Raw genomic sequence first — 27,195 nt, 5'->3', positions numbered from 1 at the left:
AGTGTTGAAAATAAAGTCCTTTGCAATGTCTGCAGCAAGGAATTTGCATATCACCGGAGTTCATCAACGGTATAGTCGCACATCAATGCAAAGAAATAAGTATTGACATTGAGGGGAGTGTTAATTTATTTTCATTGTGTCCCCTAGGTTATATCTGTGGCCTGAAATGCCTTTGATGTGAAAAAAAAACTTCTTCCCGAAGCACTTTTGAATTTATTTCCTCAGCATATTAGGTCATATCATAGATTATTATGGCAATTATTTGAACAGTGAAAATAATAATAAAAGAGTTTTTGAACATTAATGTCACTAATGCTGATTATTCAATGATTCGTTTGAATTTAAATATTTAAAATACTTTCACAGCAAAAATTATATATGTGATTAATTTAGATTAATTAATCACAGAGTATGTAATTAATTAGATTATTTTTTTTAATCGATTGACAGCCCTAATATATATATATATATATATATATATATGTGTGTGTGTGTGTGTGTGTGTGTGTGTGTGTGTGTGTGTGTTCTGTATTGTATTGTTAGATGTCCTGCTTTGGCAATGCAAATAAATATTTGTCATGCCAATAAAGCTACCTTGAATTGAATTGAATTGAACTGAATTGAATATATAACAATATTTTTTTTCTTAGTTTATGGTTATTTGTATGTGTGATACACATCTTATGGCTTTGGCAATATAAAATACTAAAATAAAGCTAATTAAATTTGAATTTGAGAGAGGTGAGAGAGAGAGAGATCTCAGTGTCAGGTGGTGATGACAATAGACCCTTTGTCAACAAAGAGTCGACATGCGTCACCAACACCTGTTATATAAATTTGCATTACCCTGTCAGTGTCAGATATAATCTAGTGTTGACTAGCATCTCCCCTGTTAAGTTAATAACAGAACGAGACACATATCATCTCACTTTAAAGTATTTGATTGATAATCCTGTTCTCTTGACAGATAAGAGTTTTTTTTTAAAATATATTTATTTAGTAGGCCTAGCCTAGGCCTACTTAATTATCTTAATTACAAAAATAAGCCATGTGTTATGTTAAACTTATATTGCTATATAAAAATGTGCTTCTGAGGATGACCACAAGCTAATTTATTCACTGAAATGTCGCCGATTTAACAAAGTAGGCTACTACTTCTTAAAGTATGTGATAGCGTATGTGATAACGCCACAAGTTTACTGTTAGTAGGCTATCACAGCATACGAACTCAGTGATTGGGGAACACGTGCTAGACTATGGCGCCACCTAACGGCTGTTAGTTAAGTGATGCAAATGGTTTACTTATAATGTAGCCTAGGCCTATTGCTACACAAACACAATATGCGTAGACATGACATAAAATAAATCAGCGAAATAATAAGCCCAAATGTGCCTATTCTTGAATTTGTCTGGTCAGTGTTTTTGATACTGCAGGTTTTTTTTTTTTAACACATTCACAGGAAAAAGCGGCCAAGTTATTCTCAGAACTCTCAGACTGCGTTTCGACTGACTGACGATGCATTGCAGCCTAATTCATCAAATTCATAGAGTGAAAGTCTTTAGCCTAGTGGGGACAACCGCTAATGTAGAAAAAGCAATGTAGCCTACACCAACTGTTTCAGCAGAACATCCTTTCTTTTCAAACAGGAAGTTGCTGTGCGATTTTTTTCTCGCTCTCTCGCTCACTCTGTCGCGCACTTGATCCGTTCAATTTGCTCTTGGATGCACGACTTTTGTAATTATCCGACGAGACTCCCCTGGGACTTTAACTGCGCAAATAATTTTCATTTTGGTGTAATTTGATAAGCTGTTGTGACTTTCAGGATACATTGAAGCGCGTGCCATTATACGTTATATTATTTGGTCGTTACAACCTTATTCGTTATTTCTAGTGTTGCTTCTCACAGTTTCGTAAAGAATATTGGAAAGAGACAAATGAATTCAGTCTATTATGAAGGGGACCCCCCAACCTCGGGGCTCCCCGACGACATGTCACAAGGGAATGGTCAAGAAGAACTCGACTTTCCCCACCTGTTTCTCTACAACCCGCCAGGAAACGATGATGATGAACAAGGTTGGTGCAGACTTTATTTTCAGTTACATAGAAGAACATCACTCACAGGCAACAACACTAAGAATGTGTGCCGCAACCTATTGTGTTTGGGATGTAGGCCAATTGTGTGGGTCATAAGCGGCAAATTCTACACATTTAGAGAGCAGCGGGGTTTGCTTTACAGGTACACTGACAGTTTTTTTCCCTCTCACGTGCATTGCGCGCGCTACTATGAAGGGGACTTTTGAAGTGAGCATGTAGCCGTCATGGATTTTCAGTTTATGTAGTTGAATGTGCATACACTTTTGCATACACTTATGGGCACTTATGTGCATACACTTTGGGTGTACACCTCGCCTGGCAACAGAGGAATATATTTTCACAAAAACTTTAAACAAAGCCCTTACATAAGCCAGTTCTGATTTAATTAATGGAAGAAATGTATTTTAGGCCTATATTAATTTCTGCGCACTTCGATGCTATGTAAAGTACATATTAAGATTCTTAATTATATTAACGCAAACCTGTGACTGTGTGATTGATATATGCGGGTGATACCCATTGTTTATCTCTGTGTGACTGCTTACTCTCCTGTCTGTGCAGGAGAGGATCCAAACGCCCATGATGCCCAGGACACTCTCAGCCCTGAGTCCTGCCTCCAAGAGAACCACACTCCCTACAGCCTTGAGTCCCTGTGTGACTCCCCGTACCACCCCGGGGCCCCCACCACCGATGGTCTGCCCAGCTTGGAGGCCGATCTGGGGGAGTTTCTGGAGCACCCCCTGCGCCCCGGTGGTCCACGCATCGAGATCACCTACTCAGAGCTGCACCCCCATGACCACTCGCACACGGAGCCCCTGGACATCGGCCCGCGCCCCACACTCACCGTGCCTGGTTACTACGACAGCAGCAATTACCGCGGTGACACGCAATGCCTGAGCCCGGCCAGTAGCAACTCATCCACCAGCTGGTCGGAGGCCTGCTCACCTTGGACGTCGCCCTGCGTGTCCCCGACAGCGCTGCCCGAGATCTGTCCTCGGCTGCAGGGCCTCCACACGGCCGGCTCGCCGCGCACCTCCCCCACCACCTCCCCGCGCAACAGCATCACTGAGGAGACCTTCCTGGCTGGACGCCGGTCCTCCTCGCCGCACCCTGGCTCCCGCTCGGCCTCCCCCAAGGGCAAGCGCACCTATGACCAGTACCAGAACCCCGGCCGGGTCTGCCCCCGCTCCCGCAGCCCCTCGCCGCACCCAGATGACCGCTATGACTCTGGGCCAGCCGGCGCTGTCGCTGGGGGTCCCGGCGGGTTTGACGAGCTGGAGCTGGTCAGCAGCCTCAGTGGCAGCCTGCCCAAGCCTGTGCCCACTAAGATGGTGCGTGGGAGCTTCGGGGGCGCCATGTACCAGGAAAACCATTCTGAGGGTGGCCTGCACTACCAGCACGAAGTGAAGCCAGAGCCTGCCGTCAGCCTGGAGACCTACTACGTCATCTCACCTGGCTGGCCCACTCAGTTGGCCCACGGCGTGTGCAGGTAGGTGGTGGGGGGGGGGGGGGGGGCACACACACTCACGGTCAGGATCATGGTCGTGGTGGAGACACACAGTAGTAGGTGGCCACTGTCACTCAGAGAGTGTGTGACAGGATGGAGATGACACCTCACACACACACACAAACACAAACACACCACAAATGACTTCAGCAGAATAACACACACACACACACACACCAGCTGTGTCTGTCACTGGGGATGTGGTTTGTCACCAGGTGCATGACATCATTAGACCTCTCTCTAGGACTCATTTACATTTAAGAGCCTAGGTGCATAACCAACATACATACACCAGCTTATGTCATCAGAAAAAAATCTAAATCAGTCTTCTATTCATATCCCATACACTGTTTTTATATTTGTGGATTGTTCCTGTGTAAGATACACAAAAAGCCACAAATAGTGTCTCACACCGGTGATAGTGGTCACCCTTATGATGGATTTGGGGACAGTCTAAAACAGAGCCATGCGTTTACCTGCCTTACTGCCCCCTCGACAGTGCCCCTGTGTCCTCGCTGCCCTCCCTGGAGTGGTCGCTGCCCAGCAGCACGGACCAGCTGGAGCTGCAACTGGAGGTGCAGCCCAAACAGTACCACCGCGCCCACTACGAGACAGAGGGCAGCCGCGGAGCGGTCAAAGCCCCATCAGGAGGACACCCCGTCGTCCAGGTGAGAAAGAGAGAGAGAGAGAGAGAGAGAGAGAGAGAGAGAGAGAGAATGCGAAGGAGTGATGTGGACAGAGCAAAAATGAGAACTGGAAAAACTATTTCTGCTAGAAATGGTGTTAGGTAGTTATCTGTGCTGGTCAGGGGTAGTCTTCCCATGGTGCAGGTGAAATATACCAGACAGGGAGAGAGAGAGCACTGGAGAGAGAGAGAGGTAGAGATGTGGAGAGAGAGAGATGTATTGTATTCACACAGTGTTTCCCATACATTGACTTATTTGTGGCACCCCAGAAAGACAACAACAGAGTGAAAGTGTAAGAAGAAGAGAGCTGAGGTGCGTTCAAATTTGGCAAACAGTGGTGAACGTTCGTGGTGAACATGTTCTCTTTGAACAGTTAAATTTGAACGATTTGGTATTAATATTCCACTGTAACAGTAATTGCATTGTTGCCTTCGTCAAACTCATGTGCAGTTCCCCTGTACGTTCGCGGAGAACTACCTCCTCAGACTGTTTGCGATTGTTCGCAAACGTTCGCCGAAAACTCAAGGCAAACGGAAAACTGTTTGCAAACGTTCGCCACTGTTTGCGAATTTGAAGGCACGTCTGGACAGTATGGAAGGAAAAAGAGAGAGACTGATGTGATCAAAAGAAATGGTGGGGGTTGTGATGACAGAAGTTCTACCTTATTGTTGTCACGTAGACTTCTTTTATTTTGGTAAATAGTTTGGCAATGCAAACACAGAAATGTGAGCCAATGTCATCCTGGTAGAGTTTTAAATATGGAAATTGCACTGAAATATGAAGAAGAAGGCTGTGGTTTGAGAAGTCGGTCAGAGAGAGAATGAGAGAGAGTAAGAGAGTGATGAGAGAGAAAATGTGATATGGGAGGAGGAGTGGGAGAGAGACAGCGCCCAGGTCTGTGAGATGCAGGAGAGAGATAGGGCGTTTCCCTGTTACTGCAGCACGCGTGAGCTGAGCGCGAACAGACCCTGTGTATGGAAATGAACATCCTCCACTCTGACCGCTCTATCTGTCTGCCGAGAGATAACAGCAGACAAGTCTCCCCCACACGTGGCCCAGAGCTGGCTCGCCCCCGGCATCATCTGGATTTGACAGCTCTGCACTAGAACTAGACCCAGCTATCTGGGTCACCTCGCTGCCTGTCCCTACCCAGCCCTTTCTCTCTCTCTCTCTCTCTCTCTCTCTCTCTCTCTCTCTCTCTCTCTCTCTCTCTCTCTCTCATACACACACACAAACACACACATTCTCCTTCTCTTTTACACTTTTACACACACACACTCACCCTCTCTCCCAGATAATGTTTTATTAGCTGTTGAGTATTGACTGTTAATTGGTCTTTTCTGTAGATCTAGTAAATGGCAATATTTAATAACCAACTATAGTGTACCATAAAATGGTCAGTTGTACATAACTGTCCAATAGTTTTAAAGATGAGATAAAAAAGGTTGAAAAACTAAAGATGCTAACATTTTAAAAGGTCAGAAGTGCACTTGTGCAAAATTGAGTTAAAGCAGTGTGTTAAGAATCCATGTTTAGTGAGAATAATGTTAGTTAAGTTATGTTAAGTCAGAGCTTGTTGCTAACAGGTTAGCAACTATGGTTTTGGGAAACACACCCCTGTTCAGTCAAAGACCTCCTTTAGGGGCCTTTGTTTCATTCTGGAAGTTGTGTTGTTGCAGGGCTTAAGGTGTGGTGGCTTTCCTGTAGAAGACATTGACAGAACGAAGAACAGTCTAGAAGCCTTTGTCCCGCCCGCGTTCTAGTCGCCTGCGTCTGCCTCTGCAGTCAGAGACATCACTGTAGTGCCAGACAGACCTCCGCCGATTTATGTATCCAAATCAAGTCCTTTTTCCAAGTCTGTGAAACTGAAAACTGTTAGTTTACTGGTAGTCAATTGCGCAAACAGACAAGTGTCTGAAGAAATACTTTTCTCACATCTCTAAGCTGTAGCTATTGATTTTCAGTAATGTTTTGAACAACTAAAAACTAACTGCAAAATAAAGGACCTCACTGTCATTATGACTTAAAAATGATCTTAATGACATGCAGCATTTGATACGATAGATATTAAAATTGCCATACTTGCTACTGTGATGCTACTGTGGTGTTATGTATAGTTTACTTAGACAAGGGCCATTCAGCCTGCCTCTCAGTTACCCAAACATTTAAAATGGAATCTGTTGACAGGGAAGTGTGACAGGGAAGTTTGTCTTTGCTTATGAATACCCTCAGTTTACACTGCAAAAACTGCTTATCTAACACAATCTAACCAAGTGTTATTATGACCGCCGCGCAGCGAAGCGAAGGTTTAGTCAGATTTTTTTTTTTTTTTTTTCTTTTTCGCATGTCCACATTTCCGTCAAGGATTCCCGGGACACTGAAAGACCGGGGTACACGAAACTTGGTGGGCATTTAACCCCACATGGATAGCATGGAACCATCGTTTTTCGTTTTGATCTGTAGCCCCCCCCCCCGCTGGACTGGACCCCCCGAAAGGAGGGTAGGGCAGACACAGTTTTCTGTCAATATCTCGAGAACCGTAGGGTTTAGAAGGACCATTTTTTTTTGTATGTTGATCTCAAGGGGCCATGTCAACCCATTCCATAACCACTCATTTCATGTATAGCGCCACCTAGTTAAACACAAAAAAGTAAAAATGAGGTGTTGTAATCGTAGGTATCTGTAACCTAACATAGTCAAAACTGCACGAAATTGGAAGTGTAGGATCATTATGACACCCTCTGAATGCACGCCAAGTTACGTGGAATTCCGTTCATGGGGGGCCACACAATAAATTAATTTATGTTACTATACACCAACTGGCCTGTAGGTGGCCGGAGACAGTTTTCTGTGAATATCTCGAGAACCGTAGGGCCTAGGAGGTCCACCTTTTTTTTGTATGTTGGTCTTAAGGGGGCATGTCAACCCATCCCATTACCACTTATTTCATGTATAGCGCCACCTAGTTAAAAATTAAAAACCAACAAAATTAGATGTTTTCATCACAATATCTCTGGCTGACATGGTCAAAACTGCACAAAATTAAAAGTGTAGGATCATTATGACACCTTCCGAATGCATGCCAAGTTTTGTGAACTTTCGTTTATGGGGGGCCTTACTAGCCTGGGTTTTCCCATGCTGCCTTGCGCGCGATTTGATTCACGCTGCTAAGGCAGCCTGGAGACCATGGAGCAAATTTTCGCCTGAGATAGGGGACCAATCACAGAAAAAGGGGGAAAGCAAGACAATGATGAGCTATGCACAGACGCATTTGATAGACATCCGTGGCACCCAATAAACGGATATTTTTCGAGAAAATGAACGTTTGGTTTCCAGACCACGTCTCATTGAGAAGTGGTGGCGCTAGCCAGGCTAGGGCCTTACAATAAAATAATTTATGTGTACATTTAGTGACCGTACACCAACAAGGATTCCTGGGACACTGAAAGACCGGGGTACACGAAACTTAGTGGGCATGTAACCCCACATGGATAGCATGGAACCATCGTTTTTCGTTTTGATCTGTAGCGCCCCCGCTGGACTGGTCCCCCTGAAAGGAGGGTAGGGCAGACACAGTTTTCTGTGAATATCTTGAGAACCGTAGGGCCTAGGATGACCAATGTTTTCCATATGTTTGCCTCCAGGGGTCATGTTAACCCATTCCATGTGCACACATGTGCATAAACAGATACACACGCACACACATACATTCACAGTAATCATACGTATGACACATACTCACACAGTAGACATATGTACGCATGCATGCACATGCACAAACACACATACGCAGACAAACACACAAGCACGCACAGACACACACACACACACACACACACACACACACCCACACATAAACATAAACGTGTGCACGCACACATGCACACAATTCAAGAATTTCTCAGAATTATGAACAGGCAAGATAGGGGTGAGGTTGTATAAAATCAATTTTACATGTGAAATCTATGAACTAATCATGTTTTGGTACTTGTTGTCTAGCAGATACCAGTGAGAATTGAGTGTGGATAATGCAATTTAGTGAGACAGTTAGAATCATATATGCCTTTCAGCGTGATTTATTTTTGTGGAAAAAATGTGCTGGACTGGGCGGCGGTCATATTTTGTACCGCTCTGCGGTACATCTAGTTAATCTTATATCAAGATAAAAAAAAAAATAGTTGGTATTGTTTTCAGTATAAAAAGACTTACCTAGTGCTTTCTCATGAAATCATTTGACTTAGAAATCATTTGACTTGAAAAGTTTGACTTATTTTAAGACATCTCATCCTGAAAACAAGCAAATTTGTCAAATTTGTTGTGTTAAGACTTTTCATACTAAAAACAATACCAAATAGATTTTTTGATCTTAATAGAAGATTATTAACACTTGGTTAGATTTCATTTTTTGCAGTGTACGTAAGCAATAATAAAATGAACAGGGCTCTGTGACGAGTCATGTATGGGTATTTGGTCAGGGGACATTGGAGTGTGGTTCACTTAATGATGCATGTTTTTGACAACATGACACATAGTACAGATTACTTTAGATTTGAAAAGATTTAATGCTCGACTGTTGATATGTATTGTATGGATCAACATATTCATATTGTTTAATATGGTGTCTATATACAGTATGGCATGTAGGCATCATATTTACTATGCTGCCTCGGTCCGATCTGACTGTGTGTGTTTTGATGCCAGCTGCGTGGGTATCGCGGGCACGAGCCTTTGGCCCTGCAGGTGTACATTGGCACAGCAGATGAACGCGTGCTGAAGCCTCACGCCTTCTACCAGGTGCACCGCATCACCGGCAAGACCGTCACTACGTCTAGCCATGAGAGGATCATCAGCGGCACCAAGGTCCTTGAGATTCCACTGGACCCCAAAGACAACATGAAAGCAGTGTGAGTAATATAAACACACACACACACACACACACACACACACACACACACACACACACACACACACACACACACACACACACACACACACACACACACAAATTCACAATATACTTCTCAGACATAAACACACATGCTATCCAGTGGGACACTGAAATACAGACAGACGCAAGCACACACACACACACACACACACAAGCACACATAAGTGTGTGCACGCATACACACACATACACACACACACACACACACACACACACACACACACACACACACACACACACACACACACACACACACACTTTGATAACATCTTTGTGGCACTCTGGCAGATGGTCAGTGTGGTGAGAAATACAAGAGTGTTTCCCATGAATAGCTGAGAACTAGAGAGAGCATACAGCACAAAAGTGTTCCCCATGTTTAACTGAGAACTAGAGAGACGATTAAGCACAGTCAAAGACACATACACAGAGAAGAGCTTTCACTAAGCTGGTATGTAGTCACAGTGTCAATGGTCCTGCACTACTGTTCTGGCTGCATCCTGATGAACGGCTGTCTCTTGTGTGTTGTAGCATTGACTGTGCAGGCATCCTGAAATTGCGCAACGCGGACATCGAGCTACGTAAGGGTGAGACGGACATCGGGCGTAAGAACACTCGTGTGCGTCTGGTTTTCAGGGTTCACGTGCCCCAACCAGGAGGACAGTGGGTCTCCCTACAGGTGGCCTCTCAGATTATAGAGTGCTGTAAGTATGTGTGGGCGCACACACACACACACACACACACTATTTTTAGTGCAATTTGCCTATTTGTCAATATATGGGCAGTCTAAGCGTTTGTGTCTGCATTTGTGTGCGTGGAAGCAGCACAGCGCTCTGCTCACGAGCTGCCGGCCGTGGAGCGCCAGGATGTTGACCACTGCTCGGTTCTGGGCGGGCAGCAGATGATCCTGACGGGCCAGAACTTCACCTCGGACTCCAAAGTGGTGTTCAGCGAGAAGACCCACGGTGAGCAGCTGTCATCTCCATCACTCACGCATGAAACATTAACGACCGGTTTCCCAACCCCAAAAAAATTTAATTCCACTGAAAAAAGCTTTAGTCTAGGACTTGGCTCCATGTCCATGTATAGGAAAATGGTCATAAAGGTTTATCACACAAAACATTGGCTTTTAAGGTACAGTCCACGATTCTAACACAGTCAGAGAACTCATCTTCTTGGTCACCTAGTGTCCATAGTGTCCTGATATCTGTACACAGACTTGGATGAATGGTTAATGGTTAACTAAACTAACTAATTAACTAAAGGAGTAAAGACGGGTGGAATTTTATTGGCTGGTTCAGCTCAACCAATGAACAAACTCCTGGCAGAATCACACACAGGCAGGGATGGATTACTGCACGGGCCTACCGGGCCCAGGCCCAGGGGCCCAAGGGGTCAGGGGGCCCTGAAGCCCAAGCCTTTGCATGGTGTATCTTGCCTCAATATCAACACATCAAGATGTAGGCTATGAATCTGATTGAATTTAGTATTGGCCATCCCCAAAATGCACCAGAATACAGGAAATCACATCATACAAATTAAAAATGTTCTGGAGAAGGACCCCCAACCCCCCCCCCTCCCACATATACGACAATAAGTGGGTGGGGGGCCCTTAATACATCTGGGCCCAGGGGCCCGAAAGTTCATAATCCGCCCATGCACACAGGCTGTTTCTCAAACTCAAGGAGGGATCCTTCAAGGCTGCTATTTGAAGGATGTTACGTCATCGAGTGCTGTTCCAATATCAAGCATCCATCAAATTATACCACGTTCCTTTGTTTGGTAGAATTGTCCTGTGTGTATCCTCAGCATGCTTGAAACACCCACAATCCTGTGCGCACATTTATGGAGGATTTTAAATCTGTACTAAACAAGGCAGTCCACTGTATATTTATATGTAAACATTGTGTGATTGTCACTGTGTAAAGTAGCCTAAATTAACTATGGGCTCAGGTAATTTCAACAACTTTGAACTCTCACACCGTAATCGTGTAAAGAAGGCATTTAGGAAGAGTATTTAAACCTCTTCCAATGACAGTGATTGAGATAAGAGTAAATGAGACTGACAGTGGTACATTCATTGTTTTTCAAAAAGAAGTGGGCAGAAGGCCTGATTTCCAATAACGCACAGCTGCAGCTTCCTGCACACTCACTAGTCTGTTCCATTGTGTGTTTCCGAATGCCAAGAAGAAGCCTTGCCTTGTCTTTGAAGGATCTGACTCGGTAGGGCTCAGTTCCACCAAGCAAGAATCCTCGAGGATCCTCGAGTTTGAGAAACAGCCACTGTAAGGAAGCCAGGTGACTTTTGTGCGTGAAATGTGTATAGAGACCAGACTCACTACATGGGAAAGATACTTGGAGTCAAAATATCAGCAGTAAATCATTATAACTCTGTGAATGTGACACTTGAAAATGTTACAGTGTTATTGTTGACAAACAAATTCCATCTTGGTAAAAAATTAATTTCTTGAGATTCTTTGCATGCGTTTGGCTCTGGATTGGAACGTCTTGGACGTGTTTGTGTCTGTGTCTGATCACTAGCCCTTGTCAGGCTTCACGCCTCCATCTGTTTCTCAGGTGTGCAGCACGTTTATGATTCTATGGAGGGGTGGTGTTGTTGTGTTGCGGAGTGACCGGTCAGTTTGTTTGTGCCCAGGGCACTGAACCAGACCAGTATTAGCATGGCATTTGGTTAAGGTTGTATTTTCTGACTCGTTTGCATGTCGTCAGAAAGGCTGCAGGCCATGAGTAAGTCTGTGCTGGGGCTCTACTTTGACTGTAGTGTGTGTGTGTGTGTGTGTGTGTGTGTGTGTGTGTGTGTGTGTACAAGCATGCGAGTGGGACTCGCACGGCATGATAGGATTTAATGCTGCTGAAGAGGAAGGGATAAGCATAAAGGTCTGTGTGTGTGTCTGTCTGTGTGTGTGTGTGTGTGTGAGTGAGAGAGAGAGAGAGAGAGAGAGAGGGTATAGGGTTTGCACAGTAGCAGCCACTCCCGTCCCGCTACACAAAGCCGGGCTCCGCGCCTAAACACCTGAGGGAGAAAAAAAACACTCAAAATACACATGCAGAAAATCTAGCCGGCCAGCCAACAAATCCCACTTGCCCACACTGACACAGTACCACTCCCACGCACCCTTAGACACTAGTGGTCTGCCTGCCTGCCAGTGGCCACAACTGGGTCACACGCCACAATAGAGGGAGAGATCGAGAGAGAGACGTGAGAAAGCAAAATAGACCCTCAGAGTATAAGCCAACCTCCTGGCCAGAGCATCGGGCGGGCAGGTGGGGGGGGGGGATTTGCATGTGATTTTCCAGTGGCGCCCAGCTGATAGGAGGATACTTGTCATACTACCCACTGTTTATTATGGGATGTGTTTCTCTGGCTTTTTGAAAGTTTAGAAAGTTTGAGGTGAAACTAAAGTGGGCGTTTTTCTTTCTTTTTTTTGTCACTGCTGCATGTGACCACTCAAACACCAACATACACACACACACACACACACACCTATATAGACATACACACAAAATACACAAACAGATATATACAGTGTGAGAGTGGGTGTATTTTGTTGTCGCTGCGTGTTGCCTCTAGCGGGTAGGTGAGCAGTGTTAAAGGATGTGGTTTGATGGGGACAGATACAATCTACAAGCACTGTGCTCCTTCCCTTCCTCTTTGTCTGAGTTTGTGTGTGCGCGCATTTGTGTGTATAGGTGTATATGCGCGTGTGTGTGTGTGCGTGCGTAGGCTGTAGGCCGTGTGAGATGACACAGCGGTGGCAGCTTTTGCAGACAGGAGAGTGGAAGAGTGTTTGCTTGCAGGCAGGTCATGCAAAGCGCCATACCTGACGTTTGGTGACAGGCAGCAGACGTGCTTCCACTGCCAGAACTGACCCACTTAGAGAAACACGCTGCCAGTGGCTCAACCCAGAGACAGAATAGGACAACCAGTATAACAGTGCCACAAATACATACTCACTTTTGTAACTTCTTACCTCACAGGGGTGTAAGTGAAAACCGCAGCAACATAACACGTGTCAAGTTATCCATGTTTCCATCTTTTCTGTTGCTTTTAACGTTGATAAGCTGATGAGCTTAACAGTTTAATCACTGTCACTATGGTAACAGCAGTGGTTGTGTGTCTGTGTGTGTGTGTGCCTTGCAGATGGGCTTCAGATCTGGGAGGCCGAGGCCACTGTGGATCGAGACAAGAGCCAGGCTGTGAGTAGATGCAGCTCATCGAAACACCAACACACACCAACGCACACCCACACCCACACACATCAAAAGAGGGGGTTTCCGTTACGCAACACTAACATTCCAAAGACACACAGGCAGGCTTCAGGGCTGTGTGTGGGGGTTGCTGACAGGTAGCACAGCATACTAGGAAGCCGTTTCACTTATTTTCTTATTTGAAATGTAAATAAAACTCATTTACAATTTGTATTTTCTATTTGAAAATATAAATGTAAAAGTTATTTTATTTTTAGACCTGCCTGGTTAATGTTTTTTGAAAGGAAAGGAAAGGTAGTCACACACTTCTGGTTATTCATTGATCAGAACAATTTACTTGGGGTAATGTTTTTGTAACATATTAGATATAACAATAATACTATAATAATAATAATAATAAGCTTTATTTGTATAGCACCTCTCATACACAGAATGCAGCTCAAAGTGCTTTACAGTTGGAGCATGTAACACAATAATAGAGAAGAGCCAGTCATTATCAGTCATTCCTCTTTGTTGCTGTGGCCGTTTATGATCCAATCCGCAACATATCAGAAATATAGATAAGAACATGTAACACAATAATAGAGAATAATCAGCCATTCCTCTTTGTTGCTGTGGCAGTTTATGATCCAATCAGCAACATATCAGAAATACTTATAATAGAATATACATAGGATTTGCTAACAAATGCTGAACCTGAGTTAAAAAGGGGAGTCCATCTGCTTCTGGCTGGCTGCAGCTCTAATGGCAGCAGTCAAATGTAGAATAATCTGAACAAGTAGTCTACAAGATAAGATGAGTTAACTAAATGCTCTCTTATACAGGTATGTTTTCAGATCTTTTTTTAAAGATATTCACTGAACTCGCCTGCTTGATGTACAGAGGCAGGGTGTTCCATAGCTTTGGGGCATAATGGATAAAAGCAGCTTCTCCACTTTGTTTGTGGAGCACTTGTGTGAAGCAATAGTATACTATTACTTTGTGTACATGAGACAAACAGTATACTGTAGTATTTCATTCTTTATTATGCAAAAGTACCAATGACAGTTATAACAAACTGAACAAAATTGTAAATATAGCATTTTCTCCAACATTTTTTATTAATTGAAGTAATGGATGTAAACATGATTTCTTCCATACACGCTTAAAAGGCTTACTTCTATTTGAAGGATGTTAAAAAAAACTGATAATGAGCACTACAACTTCACCCCCATTCACCCGACATGTGTGACATGTCAAGAGATGCTTATAAAAAGCATGCAGATGAGGTCACTCTAAATAATTTTATCACATCACACAATTCCTCTGACACACGTTTTGAGAGAGCGTGCAACTGGCATACAGAACATCCACAGTGGACACTTTGAACTGAATGTAAAGGTGAAGTGCTCTCTAATTCCATCATTTCTATCACTTTTGTGAACAATAGTCTGAGATCTTTTACTTGTGATACATGGGAGTGAATTCTCTTGCATTTATATTGTTGGTTAGTGTATTTGTTAGTGCCAGACCTGAGGAATGCAAGGATTGCCTTGTTCAGGTCACTAATAGACTGTCGGGATTCACCACACATGTGGCCTGTGTGGTTTGCTATTCATGGCTCTGAGTACACTGAGGAGATTGGTCAGAAGCAGAACACCTGCACACACACACACACACACACACACACACACATGAGGCCCATGCCAGACCCCAGTGTGACGCATGGCTTTGGTGTTTCCCCTGTGCAGAGTATGCTGTTTGTGGAGATCCCGCCCTATCGCGACAACACCATCTACCGCCCAGCCAAAGTCAACTTCTACGTGCTCAACGGGAGAAGGAAGCGCAGTCAGCCCCAGCATTTCACATACACCCCCCTCACCGGTGAGCCATTCTCTGCTTGTACACATAGCGATCAGTGCATGGCTACCTACAGTTTCAAGCCCTCACACATTCTTTTCCACTGCTTATTCCATTTACCTATTATTAGTAGGGGTGCATCAATATATTGGCCTAACTTCAGTATTGGCTGATATTGAACATTGGTATTAGCCCAGAATTTCAGTGCATCTCTAGTGCATACTTACCCACTAGTTATAGATTGGTGCATACTGTACTTACAGTTACAAACCCTCACAGATTAGAGTATTTTCCATTGAGTGTACCATTGACAGATTACTGCATGCTCTATCAAAGAACAGTATATAGTTAGGCCTATTTGTCCACTACACACGTCAATGCATTAATGTACCAATGCACATAACAGATGTTACTTACACATTATTTATTATTTATACCTACACACACTGCACAACTGTTTATCCTTCCTGAGGAGAGGACGAGAGTATTTTCCTTTTGTTTTCATATAAAATGTATTGTTTTTATATTGTGAGATGCAAAATGCTTAATGTACTCATTTTGAAGTGGAGACTGGCTGACTGGCGTCTCGTGTGTTATGTTCCAGTGCCGTTCATAAAGACAGAGCCGGTGGACGACTTCCAGTTCGGGCAGCTGGGCTGTGCCGTATCTCAGATCCTGGGCGTGTCTACCTCGTCCCGTCACGGTCACCCTATGACCTCCCAGATGCCCCTGGATGGCTGCGGCGTGCCAGTCTTGTCCACCCACCACCACAACCACCACCAGCAGCACCACCAGCAGCAGCATCACCAGCAGGCTGCTATACACAGTGCCTATGCTGACCGGGACCCGGAGTACCAGTTGCAGTGCCCACCGGTCGTCTACCGGCAGGCCAGGAGCCTGGGCAGCAGCCCCGTGCTGTACCAGCCCCTCCTGGAGGCTGGCAGCTACCCAGGCCGGATGACCGCTGGCATGGCCACTCAGCACAGCCACAGCCAGGGCTCGGGCATTGACCACCTGGGCATGGCGGCTGGCTACGGTGCCAGGGCATCGAGCGGGTCAGCGCTGGCCGAGCACCACCACCGCGTGGTCATGAGTAACAGCTTCCAGGAGGCCGCCTCGCGCTTCCCTGATGCCGGCGTCGTGCCCAGCGTCGTGCAACCGGGCAGTTACGGGCAGATGGGGGCTGTAGCGCCGGCGGTGCCACGTCAGAGCCACGGGCATCACCACCACCACCACCACCACCAGCAGCAACAGCAGCAGCAGCACCAGGGGTTCCAACCAGCCACTGGACAGCCTAGCGGAGCCATCCCAGGACGGGTGACTGTGAAGCAGGAGTACCTGGACCACCTGGATGATGGTGGGTGTGAAGCAGTTTGCTTCTGCAGGTCGGGAAAGTTCTCAAAAAGTCTGAATAGTTTTTTCTCATAATACATTAAAAGCTGCAAAAAATACACCCTTATCTTACCAAACTGCAAAAGTGGAGGTCTTAAAGATGATCATGATATTAACCCGCACAACAATACTCAAAAAGTTGCCTTGTGTATCATCAGCTGTAGTTACCGTGGTGATTGTTCAGCAATGCTTCTAGAATTCTTAGTCCTGCCCCATATTAGGGCAGTGTGTGCTGCAGACAGCTACTGCACTACCGCACTGTCTGTATTTGTTATCTGAAAATGTAAACTTGAATTAAATTTAGTATACACACTATAACCTGAACCCGCACCCTCACACACACACACAAATATGTATCTATATTTATATATATATTTCTCTCTCTTTTTCACACACACACACACACACACACACAAATATGTATCTATATTTTTCTCTCTCACACACACACATACGCACAAGCATGAGACAGACCTCTTCAGAAGGCTTAGCTTAGTGACTGGTTCAAGTCTACAGTTGACAGCTGTGTACATGTATGTGTGTGTTTGTGTGTGTGTGTGAGAGTGAGTGTGTGTCTGAGAGTGACTGGAACCGATGCTCGTCCCTGCTCCCTGTCCATGGCTCGTGTGCTGTGCTTGCATGTGGGTCACCACTTTAAATAGGCCCAAGCAAATCCTGCTAAATATTGACTACTGTATCCGCGCAACAGCTAGCACTCAAGGTCACAGAGGATGCATCATTGATCCCCTCAAAACACATTTGCACTCTCTCTATCCATCTCTCTGTATCTCTCTCCATCTCTCTGTCTCTCACTCTCTCACACACACTTCTCTCTCTTTCTCCATCTCTCTCACAGAGAAATTATCTATCCTACACATACACTCTTGGGTATGTACAGCCCAAAGCCCACAAGTATTCAAACCCAAAACCCAAACCCAATCCCAATGAACCCATGCCAAACTTTGATTTTGTAGTGCTTTATTTAAGTTTTTGTCTCTCTTTCCCTTACAAAGTCAGACACACATACAAGATCTCTTTGTCACACACACACACACACGGGTATGTAAATCTGCACCACATAAAGACCTGGTTATCTGAGATGGAACTCCCTGGAGGTTTCACAGACGCTTTCATTACTTCTCTCAGAATTTGGCTATTAGGCTATTTTTTTTCTTTTCGATCTTACAATGACTGGATCGTTCTCTGCTCGCTACGTAGCCTACCATGTCAGGTATCTGCCAGATCTGCCGCAGGATCTTAAGTGCTCACAGTTTAGCCGCACACAGTAGAAGGTGCGAGGTGGGGAAATACTTAAATGACGCAAGAGGCACTGAGACTACCTTTCTCTGTTTTTCCACCTTTGAGAATTTTCCACTGCTATAACGGTAACAGACGCCTTCACGTCTGGGTTAACTGTGACCAAGTGCTAGTGAGCAACAGTGCCTGAATCACATACCTGAATACTCAGTGTCTAAACACATACTTGAATGCTCAGTGTCTAAACACATACCTGAGTACACAGTGTTTAAACACATACCTGAGTACACAGTGTCTAACACATACCCGAGTACACAGTGTCTAAACACATACCCCGTTGCATCAGACACACACTGCATTAACCCATACTTGGGTAAAAGCATGACAAAATGAAAAGCACAAAGGAATGCAAGGAATGCCATGTGAATCAAAAGTAGCATTCTGACAATCACCTTATATACAAGACTGAATTGAAGAAATGTGTTGTTTTCAACAAGTTACTTTTCAGCCAAGATGGCATGCTTTCATCTCCCTGGTTAGTTCAGCATTTCGTTTGCCCTGTAGGGTTCAGACTGTTTTGACTGCAGGAGCTCCCACCTTACACATGGAGCGACACAGCAAATACTTTGTTTGTGTTTGTGTGTGTTGGAGTGGGTGGTAGCTATAATGTGAACAGCTACGACAGACACCACTCATCCTGGTGTTTCCATTCAGAGCCCAAATACACCCCCTTTTGACTTGTGTGTGTGTGTGTCCCTGCTGCCCCACTCCTATTTTTAGATGGGTGAGAAAGTTTCCATTTATAGCCCACTACAACTTTCCTCTGAGCAACAACAGGAAGCACCACCAAATTAAGCATCCAAGGTTGCCAGGAGACAGGGTAGTATGCAGCCACACGCCACCACCTAGTGGTAAAAGAGGGGCAGTGCCACAACTGAACAACTGTATAAGTATAAGTATACTCTTTTGATCCTGTGAGGGAAATTTGGTCTCTGCATTTATCCCAATCCGTGAATTAGTGAAACACACACAGCACACAGTGTACACACAGTGAGGTGAAGCACACACTAATCCCGGCGCAGTGAGCTGCCTGCATCAACAGCGGCGCTCGGGGAGCAGTGAGGGGTTAAGTGCCTTGCTCAAGGGCACTTCACTGAGAAGGTGGCCAAGAAACACACTGAAGAGAGAGTACAGACAGCTAAAAGCAAAGAGAGCAAACTCACTGACAAACAATAATCAGCTTTGCAAAACAAAAACAAAAAAAAATCATGTGACGTGAAAGCATCCTTAATCTGTTTTGCTTTTGTCCACAGTCAATGACATCATTCGGAAGGACATGCCAGTCCTCGGACGGGAGCACACGTAAAGGAGGAACAGTCCCCAGCTTGCACCTCAGAAAATGTTGGGAGGAAAAAGCTAATCTTCTAGCCTCTTTTCACTTTACTTTCTTATTTTATACTTACATCTTTGTCTACCACATATCTTTATTAAAGTTAACATGAAATTATGCCTTAAATTGCAAGTGCAAGGAAGTAAATATCAGTTCTCATAATTTTTTCAATTTTTTTTTATAGTTTCTTTTTGTATGAATAAGATCTCTACATAGTAGGACATCTGCATTCTGTATTTAACTGTACATTAAATAAATAATCTGATGTCTGAATAAGATCTCTACATAGTAGGACATCTGCATTCTGTATTTAACTGTACATTAAATACATAATCTGATGTCTGTAACTTTCACACCATGTATTGAGATTTCCAAAATTCTTTTTACAGTCTGTAATCTCATAAATTGTGAGATTTAATAAAATATCAACCAAAAACAATTTGATCTGTAACGTGATCGGTACTGTGATCAGTAATTTTAAGATTTATCTATTAGATCATCATACAACATTAAATACATTCAGAAGAAAAGTATTGCACAACAACAGGATTTTTACATTGAAGAACAATATTTTATTACATGTAGTGGTCGATTTGGATTTAACAACACAGGACCCACTGAAGGCTCACATCCTGTGTGCAACTTAAGTAGTGGCCCTGACACCCTCATGATATCCCAAGAGATTAATAGAAATGTATAAAAAAACACACACAAAACAAGACAGAAAACATGATGTCTGTGTTAAAATATTGCATCCCATACTGTCAAGATTTGCTCACACATCAACTCTGTCGTTTTGTCAGCAGTTAAACAACAATAGTTTTATGTTCGTTAGAATGGCATGTCTACCAGTCACAGATTAATTATGTGTCATGGTGTAATTATGTGTCACTGGTAGTGTTAACCCAGTGTGTTGACTGTAGCTGCAAGCACCACAGTACACACTTGCACTGAAGAGGTATTTCTCAGTGGTCATTCGTACTATAAAATAGCACAGCATTGGTTGATGCCAGAGCTGTAAAACACCTCAGCATGGAGGTGTTTACATCAATGATTCATGCAAAAACTGCAGCATTTCCAAGCCTGAATCACTGCAGGAACATAAATACACTGGTACACAGTGTGTGCACAGACACAGTATGTGCACAGACACACACACACACACTTATCTCTTCTTTTTACTTTCTTTTTTGGGTTTCTGGCGGGCTTGAGGAACAGGCCCTTTGGCCTTCTTGGTTTGGTCTCCAGACTTCGTTTCACTTTTCTCTGCAGATTCCTCCTGAAAACAAAGGGTGGTTTTAGGCTAGATCAGATTCAATTTCATAGTTTATGGAATGTATACTGACAAATGATACACATAATCTAGCCACTTAAAAACAACATTAGGCCTACTCGTATTCACTATGACACTCCCAACTATCAACTTTACTAACCATTTTGCCACAAAGACACCCACTATAATAGTCTTACTCATAATTAACAAGGTGGGTCTATGTACCAATTGCAAGCGTTTTCAAGACATCAGTATTGGAGTTTTTAAGTTATAACATTTTAAAGAAAACTCACCTGTTCGTAGCTGTTGTTGAAGGGCATTACCACAGCCAAGATGCAGACTAGCTGGAAGATGGCCCCTAGTAGGAGTCCATAACGGAGGAGACTCTCAAAGAAAGTGGGCTCCGGAACCTCCGGCGGTGACAGATCCAGGTCCGCCGCCGACATGACCAGAACGGTGAGAAACGCCTTCGTAAGTGATTTGTTTGCCTGATTGCAGGAGTTAATTGTGAACAATAGAAATCATGGAAGGCTGAAAACAATATGTTAACAAGAGCTTTATCTCTGAAAGTTTGCAAACGAAGGGAAAGTTAACGTTAATATAATAGGCTACAACAAATGCTTGCCTACTTAGCCACAAATAAACATTGATCAAATAGCTAACGTACAATTTAGCTAACGTCTAGCTGCTACCAGATAACTAATGTGAAGTTCCCGAGCTGTCTGGAGCTACTGTAGCATTCCTTCCTTGCAGACATGCATTTGCCGTGGAAAATAATTATGATCACAAACCTCCTTTATCTTCAATCACAAAAACACAGGATTGTATTCAAGTATATAGGAACAGTTATTTGTAAATGCAAGTGATGAAGAAGGCTAACGTTAGGTTATTCATAAATTTTAGAGTCGGAAATGAGCTCATCGCTCCAACGTCTGCAAAATTCGCATTGGGTTATCCTCTGGGTTGATCTCTGCCACCAGGTGGTCCGGAGGCTGCATAACAAGTCTGCAGGTTTCCCAAGCTCATCCAACCATCATTATTTAAAACTTTAACATAGGTTACTGTAGATTATGCATAGTCTCAGACTAAAAGATGCAGCAAAAATCTCCATTGATGTTGTCTTTAGTCAGGACTAGGTCTTTCTCATACTGGCCCTAAAAGATTGAGAATGGTTTAGTTGGAAAAGTTCATAGTGAATTCAAGGAACAGCCCCATTCGATTTAGCCTAGTTCATGATAGCCTGAATTATGTTTTATAGGCCTAGGCTACACACATTATTTAGTAGACTAAATCCTGATTAACAGGGAAATACTCAACCCAAATAACCCTCCAATTTGTTTTTATGTGGAATGTTTTAGAGAGGAAAGTGTTTACGTTCCCACAGGGTCTACTTACATGTAGGACTTTTTTTCAGTGTGTCTGAATACTCCTGGTCTGATTTAGAGTCGTTGCACTTCAGCTGGTACAATGGCTGAATTTTTTTTATGATCTGTGAATTTTTATACATTCTGCACATTAAGATTCCCTGCTATAATATTGATTTACTATCATTTTCTCATACAGTGCCACTCCATGTAGGCCTATAATCCAGATCTGACTAAAAGTATTTTAAAACTTAATATATATATATATATATATACTGTAGCAACGGGAACACACAAACACACACACACGCACGCACGCACACGCACACGCTCAGACCGGGAAAGCAGGGGGAAAACTGGGGACAGTCAAACAGGGGGTAAATAGCCTAGCCTCAGCTCTACTATTTATATATATATATATATATATATATATATATAATATGAAGAGTTTGGTTCCAAAATGCCATATCCTCCATTTTTTATGAATTTTCATTTCATCATTCATCATTTTTTTACATTTTGTTTTCCAAGTAATTTCAGTAGAACTGTATATATAATAGCAATACCCAATTAAGTAATATATATAATTAGTACCTGTACATATTTTGCAATTATGTAAGCACATAATGCAATCTGAAAACTGCTGCCCTGATTAAAAAAACAATGCAACTGATCTCAGCTGGTATTATGTATATAATGGAGTGGAATGGTGATTTCTAAGTGACCCCAAACTTTTGACTGGTAGTCTGTGTCTGTGTGTGTGTATATATAATGCTATTTTTATGTTTTTGCTCATGAAAAGCGAAAAGCAAAGGATATATTTTCATCTTACGCTTAAAAATGTTCATGGATTCTCCCTCTGTATGTTTAGGTAGGGTGCTATACAGCTCAGGTGTATAATGAATAAAAGTGGTGCAGGAATGGAGCGGCATTACCAACAAACCACTCAAGACGAGAGTAGTTAAAAGGCCTTTATTTCTTACGATTGCTAGTTGATAACACATGGAGTAAATCTGTTATGGAGACCTTTTATGTGGTGCCCTTGAGGATTCAACACTGTTCACTGTTTGATTTACACAGGGATGACAAAAAGCCTTAGGGATTTATTGTAGAATGGATGTTATGTTCAACAGTGATATGTCCTTATCATAAGGGAGCGAAGCATGCCAAAGCATCCACAGTAGGAACAGCTACCAACACAGATACCTCTACAAGAGATTGAAGAAGAAGTAGAAGAAGAAGAAGGAGAAAATAGTAGGAGGAAGAATAAGAAGAGGAAGAGGCCAGAAAAACAGGAAGTAGCTGTGAGGGGAGAGGAGGGGGCGATGAACAGTAGTCATGTTGGAGGTGACGGGCATGGTAGAGGGCATTAGTAAGCTGCAGGGGGTCGGCAGTATTGCATTGAGAAGAAAAGCTTTGTGACAACATTGGTCCACCTGGAAAATAAGAGTTTGTTCAACACAAGGCGAATATGTGGGGCCTCCACAGTGTCCCAAGAAGGGAAGGGGCAGGGGGGGATTTCTGTTGCCTGCGTCACAGGGGTCACTGGATCCCCCACAGTTTATTTTCTTTCTTTCTTTCCTTTTTTTCTTTTTTGAAAGTCAGGGACAGAGAGGACACAGTAGGCTCCGTTTATCCTAGTGCGAAACACAACACTTAAAGCCAACACACACAGAGAAAAAGAGAGAGCGAGCGAGCGAGCTGCTGAAGAAGAGTCCGAAATGGCTCAGAGAACAACAGAAAGCACACAGCACGTCAGAGCACCTACCCCAGACCCCGATGCATAGCACACAACACAACCCCATGGAGAACCATGAGAAGGAGGGCAAAATTACAATCAAAATCACAATCAAGGGTTGTCACATGGGCTAGTTTAAAATGCACACTGAAGGAAACAGATAAATGAAGGAAATCATTGAGATGATTTATTACTCTTCGTACACACAGTGATAAACACAAGTAAATGGCATGCTTCTCTGAGTAACCATCCGCTCTTTGAGATACTTGGAAAATCCATGTTTCAAACCAACATTGATTGTTTAAGTTCCTAGCCGTAAAATCTATATTTTTCTCTGAGTATATTTTTTTATTATTATTCATTATAGAAAAATCTTTGTTATATATACTGCATATATCCAAAATCTAGACTGCTGTCATACTATTGTATTAATCCATATAGTATTTTTAATGTTTTACACCATAAATGATTTTCATCAATCATGATAATTTGAATTGAAAAAACGTATGTATCAGATGATATTTCTCTCTCTCTATATATATATATATATATATATATATGTGTGTGTGTTCATGTGTAGATTCTAAATCAATGCAAAATGAAGCAAACCGTGTCCACACTATTAGAAAATAAAGTACTAGACTATCTGAAAGTGACTGTGGAAACAGATGCTATATTTCAAAATCATGCCACCGACACTCATGGAGCGCTACAGTTTCACCACACATTGAGCAAGCAGTCATACATTTGTCTTCTTAAATGCAAAACACCAAATGAACTAGCATGTGGCTACATTACGCGTGAGCACATTTAATGCCCTCCCACTCTCTCACTGCATGTCATCCGCACTCTTCTCCGTGTGTACAAAATACATCTGGGATTCAAACACAGTTGATGTTGATTAGGAACAGTAAAAATAAAACCCGGGAGGCAGTCTTTGAACAGACTGCCTCAAAATGTAAAAGCTTTAAATCTCTAACTCTACAAAAACAAGGGAGACATGTCCTCCCCACCTTCACAATGACTACAACATTTGTTTTACAGTAAGAGTCAGAGGATCTTCTTGTCTCATGGCATTTATGGCTTATTGTTTGGATGAGAGTTCATACACGTAAATGAAAATACATTGCAAATGTTGCATCAGATAACCTCTGACTCTGGAATACATCTGGTCAAGCTCTGGCCATTGGGTCCAGTGCTCCAGTGTCATCAGCTATATGAGGCAGTGTGTCTAGCTAGCATGAGAGAAAGCTGAACAGAGGGACAAACTAATCAGGGAGGGCTACAAGTCTAAGCGTCTGAGTGTTTTGCTGTTCTTTAGTATACACTCAGTGTTTCCTGTGCATTTTAGTTTGGGCCAGGATGCAGCTTTGCATTTTCTTTCTCTTTTTTTTTGGTTTACCTGTCATTCGATCGTGAATGAGCAGTTCTGACCTGTGCAGTCAATCAAACACTGCAATCACACAGTAATGCAATCAAACAATGCTTGACTCTGGAGGAGCTATGGAGCCTGGTCTGGCATGGGTTTAGCGGATGAAGGCCAGATCTGAACCAGATCCAGTTAGCTGTTTAGGAATTTAATTGGGATTCCATTGAAAATCAGTTGACTTGTAGCCCCCTATGTATAACCAGATAAGATTCTCCAGTGCAGTTTTTCTGTAATATTGACAAAATACAAATAACTGTTAAGTATATAAAAATAACACATAAAAACATAAACATTTGAAATAAAATCCAACAAGATGCTGAATATGGTTTCAACACTGATCTTGCACACAACTCTTAACAAGCGTGTTCTAAACATGAAAAGAACCTGAATTTTTTTAAAATATATAACCATTTTATCTACTTTTATGTCGAGTCCAGCACCCGCCCAGGAGGAGTTACATAAAATGTGCAGTCAGTGCATTTTCTCTTCTCATTTTATTATCAAATCGACAAATGCCACACGCTCACACACACATACACAATATCATTATGTCCTATCTTGAAAACATGCTTCTATTTACAACATTGTCTTGGTACATGCGGTATTGACAAGTTTTGCTGAATGCATTATGTACACAATCGGGTGGGGAGAAGAGGGGATTTGAAAGTGCTCACTGATGAACTGACTTGATGGAGTCTCTTGTCTTTCTCCTTGGTTCTCAGTTGCTCTATATGGGCTCATCTACACAGCAGGAGACGGCTGCATCCTGTGGAGGGACACTGACACTAACGCATGCCTGACACACAACTGCTGTTAGACCTCCAGAACTGAGCGAGTACTTTGGCTTATTAAATGGGCGACGCTGTGAGTTGGATGGGTTTGAGAGGGACACATCAGTGAGGTTTGCTTAACACAAACAAAAGGCAGTGAAATTAAAACACATCGCAGACAAGTCTGAATGTGTGTGTGTGTGTGTATGTGGTTGGGTGTTTGTGTGACTGTGTGTGAGTCACTCTATCTGAGTTCTGTGCCTGCGGATGTGAGTGTATATGTGTGTTTGTGTGAGAGTGTGTGTACTGAATGAGTAATCATCACTTTGTGTGTGTGTGTGTGTGTGTGCCATGTCACTAAATGAGGGAATGTCCTAAAACATTGAAATAGCAGATGTGCGCAGCCACAGCATGCTCTATGCAGCATGTCTGTGTGTGTGTGTGTGTGTGTCCTTAGTGTAGAGCTGAGGTTCTCTTATAGCATGAGTGATGTCCTGAACATTGTAAGACTACATGTTTCAGTGTGGACAGAAGAAACAGAGACATAATTGTGTGTTTACAAATGTACCCGGGTTAGTGTGCAGAGGGTCTAAGACTAATATACAGTAGGCTCTGCTGTAACAGTAACTGTGTCCCATGAGTCGCCTGGTGGCTGTATGTGAAAGCAGTGTCCTCTTACCCATGAGGTACATGAGATTGACCCCTCTATGACAACAGATAAAGTGCCCCACTCTCACATGCGTCTCCCTGGACATTCCTGCACGTGTACCCTCATCACATTCGAAGGACACTGAATTGGGTGGGTTGGGTTAAATTGCTTTAGTTGGCTCAGAATTTCCCAGCCATATGTGTAACATTACGCAATGTGTTGCCTATGCCTACGTGAAATGATCTGACTCTTTCTACCGGAAAAGCACATGAGAATACATGTTAAAATAATTGCCATTTCTTTTCATGGCACTATATACTTAAGGTATGTCTGTCATCGCTTTAAAGAATATCCTTTGCCTATTTCTGTTCTCTCCATAGTTGGGTTATTGGCTGACTTTTGAATTCTTTTGAATTGCAACAATTACATTTATTACAATGCTCTGGTTTACCTGTGTCAATGGTAACAGTTAGGCACACATTATCATCATTCAAGATGCCAAAAGGCCATAAACTATGTCTACCCAGCCCCAAACGGACATCATAACAACACCTGGAGTACAACTAGTTCTTCAACCAGAGAACAAAGAAAATAATGGCAAATATTTCATGTGTATGTTATTCACTAGTAG

The 27,195-nt window shown here is 43.1% G+C and overlaps 2 protein-coding genes across 4 annotated transcripts; one reads left to right on the top strand and one right to left on the bottom strand.

Annotated features, from left to right (window-relative positions):
• Positions 1-1,680: 1,680 nt before the first annotated feature.
• nfatc2b (nuclear factor of activated T cells 2b) lies at positions 1,681-19,780 on the top strand. 3 transcript variants are annotated; one of them, XM_076267808.1, is made up of 10 exons: positions 1,681-2,074; positions 2,657-3,584; positions 4,102-4,270; positions 8,990-9,192; positions 9,765-9,937; positions 10,058-10,198; positions 13,396-13,451; positions 15,194-15,326; positions 15,907-16,659; positions 19,265-19,780. In XM_076267808.1, the coding sequence occupies exons 1-10, from the start codon at positions 1,936-1,938 to the stop codon at positions 19,315-19,317; spliced, it is 2,748 nt and encodes a 915-aa protein (XP_076123923.1). In that variant the 5' UTR covers positions 1,681-1,935; the 3' UTR covers positions 19,318-19,780. The 3 variants fall into 3 exon arrangements, with proteins under 3 accessions (XP_076123923.1, XP_076123922.1, XP_076123924.1); XM_076267807.1 differs by having other exon boundaries at positions 10,055-10,198; XM_076267809.1 differs by having other exon boundaries at positions 10,055-10,198; positions 15,907-16,687.
• Positions 19,781-20,376: 596 nt separating this feature from the next.
• Positions 20,377-21,543, bottom strand: manbal (mannosidase beta like). The gene is made up of 3 exons (XM_076267826.1): positions 21,406-21,543; positions 20,908-21,102; positions 20,377-20,620 (listed from the first exon to the last, which is right to left on the bottom strand). The coding sequence occupies exons 2-3, from the start codon at positions 21,058-21,060 to the stop codon at positions 20,507-20,509; spliced, it is 267 nt and encodes an 88-aa protein (XP_076123941.1). The 5' UTR covers positions 21,061-21,102; positions 21,406-21,543; the 3' UTR covers positions 20,377-20,506.
• Between the last annotated feature and the right edge of the window lie 5,652 nt (positions 21,544-27,195).

Source organism: Alosa pseudoharengus, unplaced genomic scaffold, assembly GCF_046254945.1.
Source record: "Alosa pseudoharengus isolate Yale_2024_CS ecotype anadromous, Long Island Sound unplaced genomic scaffold, YU_APseudo_1.1 YU_APseudo_1.1_scf_5, whole genome shotgun sequence".
NCBI classification, from domain to species: domain Eukaryota; kingdom Metazoa; phylum Chordata; class Actinopteri; order Clupeiformes; family Clupeidae; genus Alosa; species Alosa pseudoharengus.
This window is presented reverse-complemented; position numbering and strand designations above follow the sequence as displayed.